This window comes from Hyposmocoma kahamanoa, unplaced genomic scaffold (assembly GCF_003589595.1).
Source record: "Hyposmocoma kahamanoa isolate Upper Pololo Valley unplaced genomic scaffold, ASM358959v1 55230, whole genome shotgun sequence".
Classification (NCBI taxonomy): domain Eukaryota; kingdom Metazoa; phylum Arthropoda; class Insecta; order Lepidoptera; family Cosmopterigidae; genus Hyposmocoma; species Hyposmocoma kahamanoa.
Genome location: NW_020653828.1, coordinates 3,835 through 11,810, shown reverse-complemented (window position 1 = coordinate 11,810; position 7,976 = coordinate 3,835). Strand labels below are relative to the sequence as shown.

Genomic DNA, 7,976 nt, shown 5'->3' with positions numbered 1-7,976 from the left:
CCGTATATATTTATGATCGGAGAGGGTCTCCTCGTCCTCCAGGACCTGCCAGCCTGATACTCGCGCGGCTAATGAGGGGGTCGCAAACGTGACGTCCACGATTGACCCCCCATTTCGCCGAACGCACGTGTTGGCATGGCCCCGGTTGAGGATGGCTAGCCCTAGGACTGCCGCCCAATTTTCCAACTCTGGCCCCCTGGTATTGGTGACCGGAGAACCCCACGCCGCGCTCTTGGCGTTGAAGTCCCCCAACACCAACACCGGCGTCGGAGCTGCCCTCCTCACCGCCCTCTCTAGGGTCTCCAGGAACGCCTGGAATTGGGCCAGGGTGCGGTTTGGAGAGAAGTACACCCCAATTAGGATGACTTCTCCCCACCTCGCCGCCACGAACCCTGACCCGCGTTCCTTCACCACTAGAGGGGGGGAGTGTCCGGCAGTCGACGCCACTATGGCCACCGTCTCCTCCCGATCCCCCGCCCAATTCCCCCGCGGGGGGACAAAATATGGCTCCGCCACAGCAGCCACCGCAACCCCCCACTCCGCCATGGCCTGGACCAATAGGTCCTGTGCCCTGGCGCAGTGGTTGAGGTTGCCCTGCAGTATAATATGGTGGCGTGCTGGCATTACTGCTCCATACTTTGTCCCTCAATAGGGGGGGGGGCCTGGAGTCCCCGCCGACTTGCCCTTGGTGGGGGAGGGAGCGCAAGATCGCCCCCCCATCACGTGGTCCGCTGGACGGCGAGCCGCGGTGCAGACCGAGCACCGCGGGGTCGCCGTGCACCCGGAGGCCGAGTGTCCCACCTGGCCACACCTGAAGCAGAGCCCGCTCCTGTCCACACTGGACGGGCAGAGGGCTCTGGTGTGACCAATCCCCATGCACCTGAAGCAGCGCATGGGGAGGGGCTCCATCACATGGACCCCGGCGGAGGACCACCCCACCAATATGCGTGCGGCAGCCGCCACCCGTTGGGCTGCCGTCACCGGGCAGCGGACGAGGGCTGACCCCCTCCCGTTGGGGGCCAGTCTGATGGCTCCCACGCTCACGGCGGACTGGGGGCATTGGCCCTTCGCGGCCACCACCGCCCGGATCTTCTCCGGGGTCACTGACTCGTCAAAACCGGTGACCCTTAGATCGGCGGTTTTGGTAGGCCGCGTTACTGTCGCCAGCCCCCCGATCGCCTCCTTCAGCTTGGCCGCCAGGGTGTCGGCCTTCTCGGCGCTGGTTGCCCCGGGCACCTCGACTATGCGGGCACCCGTCTGGGTATTCCGCACCCGCACGTGCGGGATGCCGAGGCTGCCCAAATCGACCGCAGCGGTCGCCGCCTCAAGGACCACCTTGTAAGTGGCCCCCTTTTCCGCCACCGCTTCGGGCCTCAGCGTGCTCACCACCGCCGATGATCTTGGGGTGGCGAGAGCCCTGGGTCTGGGAGCCGTCTTAGGGGCCGCCTTGGTGGGGGCCCGTGCCGCTTGGGGGGCGGCAGCTGCCGTTTTGGCCTTTCTGGCCTTGCGGCCGACTACCTGTGACCAGGGCGTTTCCGCCTGGTCAGTCGGCGTGGAGGCCGTCGCGTCAGGAGCGGTAGGGACGGCGAGAACAGCGGGGGGCGCCGCAGGAGGGGCAGCAGTAACCTTCCACGGGGGAGCCTTCCTCTTGGCCTTCTTGCTGGGCCGCTGGCCGGCAGGCGCGTTTCGAGCCAGTGAGGGGCCCGGTGTCGACTCGGGGGCCGCGGCGGAGGGGAGCAACCTCGGGGCGACTGCGGTGACGGCAGGCGTCGCCTCGGGGGCGGGTGCCCCTGTTCTGCCGCCCAGGGGGGGGCGTAGGTACTCCGCAGGGAGGCGTCTTTCGATGTCCCCCAGGCGGGCGTCGATCATATTCCTCATCGAGGAGAAGATGTCCCGCCTGAGATCGTCGATGGCCTCCCTCACTCCCGCGTGCATCTCCGCGGAGCTGCACGGCGGTGGGGCCACCTGTGCCTTGGCCTTGGCCATAGCAGCGGAGTAGGCCCCCCTCAGGGCCTTCACCTCCGTTTCCAGAGCAGCGAGCTGCCCTCTCATCCGGCGATTGTCTTCCGACATCCGCCGCGCCGCCTCTGTCGCCGTCTCTCCACGGTGAAGGAAATTGACGGCTCCTTCCACCTTCCTGACGGCCTCTTTTATGGCTTTGACCACCGTCCCCTTGAGGTTAGAGGACTTGGCGGTCTCCGCCAATATTGCTGCGAGGCCGTCTCGTGCCTCCTGGGCCAGGGTCTCTCGCATGAGGCCCGCCATGCCATCGGGTTCAGCCTCTCCGGCCTGACCCCGGCCCAGGGCCTCCTTGAAGAAGGCCGCGTCCGCATCCTTCTGGAGGGCGTTCCACTCTGACGAACTAGAGCGCCCCCTCCCTGCCGTTGCCGCACCGGGGAAGGACTTCCCGGGGCCTCTAGGTCTGCCCCTACGGGCCGTGCTAATCTTTGGAGCCCTTTCGGGCTCCATAGATTCGTTCGACGGGGGGGCGGCGCGCTTGGGAGCCCTTGAGGATCCCTTCTCTCCGGCTGACCTGGAGCGCGAAACCACGCGTGAGTTCCCCTCAGAGAGGGTGGCCTCTCCGTCCGAAAGGGCCGAGAGCATCGTCTCACCCTCCGACTCATTGTCGGAGAGAATGCTCACCACCACATTGGAGGCACTCGTGCGATCCGTATTTACCGTGTCGTGTGCAAAATCGTTGTCCGTTATTGGTGTGCGTTTGTCGTGTTCACGAGGGTCGACTTCCGGCCGACCCACGAGGCAGTTTTTGCCCCCCACAGAGTACGAGGGGCTGCCATCCGCCGAAGCGGATGGGCGGGATTCCCCCTTTCGGGGACCTGCCTGGGGACCATTTTTAAAACGTGCCTGTTCCATATTTATGCTTGCTTTGAAAGAGGGTGAGCTCCCCACTGGACACCCACCAGCCATTCATCCCATCGCCGGGCGCTAGAACTTGGGATTGGGGTGATTTTTTATAGAGGTTTTCTTCCTCGCAGCCCTCCTCTCAGTGAGGAGGACCCCCGGTCACACTCCATGTGGGATTACGGGTTGGCCGGAGCCGGTTCTGAGACCGAGCACCGCCCACCGTCTCGGTTACGAGTTCGATAGCGCCGGACGGAACCAACGCTATCTTCCTCCCCTCCCGGTGCTGGTTTTGGTCCGCGCCGGCCGAAGCCGGTAGCTCCCATATCTGGGAGCCGTTCCCCTATCCGCCACCTGGGGACGCGTCCGATGGCAGACCAGCAACTGCACACGGATTTGCAAGAATCTGGGGTTTGTCAAACTTCATTTAATATGTAGGTTTATCCATGATATGCTAGCAGACTGCAGACTTGTTTACGCGACGGTGTTTGACATCAGTTATATGTTCTTTGACGCGGGTACAAATACTTCGCTTTGTTTGTCCAATATAAGAGAGACCGCACTCACAGTCAAGCTTGTAAACTCCTGCATCCTGTAAGGGGATGTTACATTTCACGGGTCTCAGGAACTGAGAAATCTTCCTTAGGGGCTTGAAATAGGTCTTGATAGATGTACGCTTGAGGACTCTTCCGATCTTGTCTGTAACACCTCTCACATATGGTAAGATGGCAGGTCTTCGCTCGACTGTTGGTGGTTTCACACTGGGCCTGCGGCATTGGCGAGAAATCTTCAACTTATTCGCATGTAGGGCTTGCTTTATATGCTGAAGTTCCCCTGCCAGATGATTACTGTCGCAGACACCATGTGCTCTCTGAAACAAAGATTTGCCCACGGTAGCTAACTGGCTAGGATGGTGATGGGAATTATAAATAAATAAAATAAATAAAATTGTTTATTCAGTAACATAATGTACAGAGAAAACTAAAGACTACTTATGCGATTTAATGTCAAAATAACACATGTACCTGAACTAGGAAATTCCTGTATTTCAGGTAAAAAGTACTACTAATTATAAATGTGGATACTATTAATATTATAAATACTTTTTAGGAGAATCTTATGAAATAAAATTAAACAATTAAATAATAAATTGCCATTAAAAAAATAAAAAAATAAATAAAAAATGTACACTTAAACAAGACAACATTTAATTTACGATAATAAATAAATTCTCTGTATCCTCATAGGACATATTTTGAAGAGCTTCTTGGAGAATTTTCTTTACCTTAAAGCAACAGAAATTATAAATGGAATATTTGGCGTTTAATTTATTGTACAAAAATGGTCCAAGAAACACAAAAAATCTTGAAATAAAAGTATGTTTTGATGATATAATTTTGGGGCAGACAATATCTTTTCGTCTTTTATTAGTGTTTTCAGTAATATATGGGAGCAATACGTGCTGTTTGAGGACTGTGGACTTAATGAATAATTGCCTTACAGTTAATACTTTACATGACTTATACAGAAGGTCAGTGGGGTAACGGAAAGGGCGGTAGGTAGAAACCTTTAGGACAGCTCGCTGGGCTCTTTCAATGATTAGTAAAGTAGTTTTAGCTATACCACCCCATGATGTAATGCAGTAAGTAATTAATGATTGGCATAATGCATAATAAACTTGCCTGATTATTTTAAAATCAGCAGAAACGCGTAGTTTTTTAAACACAAACATTAACTTACGGAGTCGGGCGCTTAGTGCTTCGATATGGTGTTTAAAGGATAGGATGTCATCTAATATAACACCTAAATACTTTATCTTGTTAGTAATAGCAATGTCTGGACATTTACACAGGTTGTTAGTAGGGTCAAAAAAATGGTGAGCATATAGTTTAGGGTTAGATATAAATGACTTTGATTTCCGCATATGGAATTGCATAAAACAAGTTTTATCCGTATTTAGTGTTAGCAAATGATGTTGGAGCCAGTTATTTACTATATTGAATCCACGCTGTGCATAGTCGTATACCTCCTTGTCAGAGTTTGCAGAAAAGAGTAGAACAGTATCATCAGCATAGGATATGATCTTTCCACCTTGTAAATCTAGGTTACAAAGGTCATTAATGTAAATCAGAAAAAGTGTTGGTCCTAAAATACTTCCTTGAGGAATACCAAATGAAGTGCACTTCAGATCAGAACTGTGAATGTCACCTATTTTAACACATTGGGATCGGTCCTCCAGGTAGTTTTCGAGTAATTTAAGCTGTATGCCCCTTATACCAAGCGATTCAAGCTTCTGTAACAGCACAGGGATATAAACTGTATCAAAAGCCTTCGCTAGGTCTAGAAAAATACCTACAGTTTTGTTACCCTTGTCTAGTTCCCTTGCTACAAAATTCGTAAGGTGATGCACGGCGTCAGATGTCGATAATTTAGATCTAAAACCGAACTGTGTTTTAGATAATATGGAATGTCTCTCCAAATACAAGACAAGTCTATTGTTAATAAGTTTTTCTAATATTTTAGATATTGCTGGCAGTAACGAAATAGGTCTATAATTAGTTATTTGTTCTTGGTTACCAGATTTATGTACCGGGACCACAACAGCTTTTTTTAAACACGTGGGGAATATTCCTTTTGTTAAACATTTATGCAAAATGACCGTGAGCGGTGAAAGTAAAATGTGCCTGAATTGTTTTAGTATTTTGTTAGATATGTTATCACAACCAGTAGCACTATCGTTTTTTAAGATTACAATTATTCTTTCAACCTCACTTTCATCCGTATCTAATAATACAAATGATCCCAGAGACTTACTACAGATTGATTGAGAGCAACGTGGTTGAGTAAGCGGAAAACTCTGGATTTTTTGTGCCAGATTTTTACCTGCATTAACGAAAAATTCATTTGCTTTGTTAACAGCAATACGATCAGATGAGTGGCTTTTTAATAATCCTGTAGATGATTTATGCTGTTTCGATATGTAGGTTACCTTTTTTATATATTTCCAAACCTTTTTACTGTCTGTACCAGCTTTTTCCAATTCTTTTTTATCATAACAGCTTTTAACTTTTTTAAGTAGATCGTTACAAAAGTTCCTATATCTTTTGTATGATATTTGTAGAATTAAATTAGCTGGATTACTTTTTGCCTTCATGTGTAGTTTATCCCTATGACGCATACAGCGAATAAGTCCTGGTGTAATCCAAGGTTTGATATTGTAATTTTTACTATTTAATCGCATGACCTTGCCATTACTTAATATTGATTGCTGTACATTATTTACTAAGTAAGACATACAATAATCCGCGTCATCAGAATTATAAACTGGGTTAAAGTCAATGTTGCATAAATCTTCTTCAAGTTTATTTATATTAATTTTAGAAATTATTTGCGTGCGAGTTGAATTAAGCAATTTACAATTTAAGGTTAGTAGGGCAGCTTTATGATCGGTTATTGTAGTGTTAGTAACTAATGTTATTGATTTAAAAATAGATTTAAGCATAATATGGTCTAAGCAAGAGCCGCTTTGATGTGTAGGGAGAGTGTGGGCGGGTAGTAATCCATGAAAAGAGCATAGGTTTAGGTATTCTTGCGCACAGGAATCGATGCTATGTGGGAGAATGTTTATGTTTATGTCTCCTATTAATACTACATTTTTAAAAGTTGATAAAAGTTGTAACGTATCGTTAAGTGAGTCAGTAAACATTTTGGTATTTCTAAAAGAGGGGGGTCTGTACAATGCTAATATTGCAATGTCTGTTCCAATTTTGATTAGGAGCCGATTGCAGTCCAACATACTTGGTTCTTCAACCGAGATATTTAAATTATTCCTAGTATAAACCACTATACCGTCGTTCTGGTTGTAATTTTCTTTAGAGCTGTATAAGCTATAGCCTGGCATGGGAGGTAGATTTCTACATTTATCTAACCAGCACTCTGTCAGAATTATGACATCACAGCCAATGTTCATTCTATGCTGAAAAGTACTAAAAGCGTCAAAATTTTTGTAAATGCTGCGTATGTTTTGTGTTAGTATAGAGAGAGGATTGTTAAAGGGTAATAAATATTGTCTGCACATTTCAACTTCACAAGACTTTGACTCTGATACAGAGAAATTATCTAGATCGCGAACTAGACTATCACTCATAGTGTTTAATTAAATTAAGATCTATTAAGTAAAATTAGTGAGTGACGCTCTTAGGCGCCTTCATAATCTATTGAATTAATGTACCTTTTTTCGGCCATTTTTCTCGCGGGACAATTAAAATCTCCTGTTTGGTGGTCGCAGGTCTTCTTGAAATGCAAGCATGTAGCAAAGTCAAAGTCAAAGTCAAAGTCAAAGATTATTTATTCCATAGGTAAAATAAATTTACACTTGAAAACGTCACATTTAAGCTACTGCTCGTTCACTACGCTGACCTCCCTGAGAAGAACGAGCAAGAAACTCTAGGGATTGCTCTTTTCAAATAAACTTAAATGCTATGGAATACACTTTGAATCAAATTTGTGTGGATTCTGGAGCCATGTCGTCTTTCCATACATCTTTATCTAACACGTAGTCTTCAATTTTGTAATATGATTTTTCGATCAAAATATTTTTAATGTAGTTTCTAAACTTAGGAAATGATAAACTTAATATGCTCCGGAATCTTATTGTAAAAACGTATACAGTTCCCCATAAAAGAGTTGTTTACCTTGGTTAAACGAAATCGTGGTACCATGAGTTTGGACTTAGCTCTAAGGTTAATATTATGGATATCTTCTTTCTTATTGAAATTATGTATATTTTTTTATATTTTTTTTATTTTTTTTTTAAATTTTTTTTTTTACACACATCACATTTAGGAGGTTCGGTCTTCTTAGTGCAGTCCTTTATTGTGTGACCGGCTTCACCACAGTGGCCGCAGATGGTGGCCTCCTCCCGGCAGGTCTTGGCAGCATGACCATATTGCTGACATTTAAAGCACCTAGTAACTAGAGTAAAATCTTTTACAGGACACGACGACCAGTTGATAAAGACTCTATCGTTGGTTATTAGGGCCTTACGTATATGTGGAGCGACTTCAAATATGTAATTGCAGGACTCGGTGTTTTTCTTTCCAGACTTATGGCTT

The 7,976-nt window shown here is 47.1% G+C and overlaps 1 protein-coding gene across 1 annotated transcript; it reads right to left on the bottom strand.

Moving 5' to 3' along the window:
• Nucleotides 1-127: 127 nt before the first annotated feature.
• On the bottom strand, nucleotides 128-624 carry LOC113229359 (the record flags this gene model as incomplete). Its single annotated transcript, XM_026462915.1, has 1 exon — nucleotides 128-624. A coding segment is annotated over exon 1 (497 nt), but the record flags the coding sequence as incomplete, so codon positions are not given.
• Between the last annotated feature and the right edge of the window lie 7,352 nt (nucleotides 625-7,976).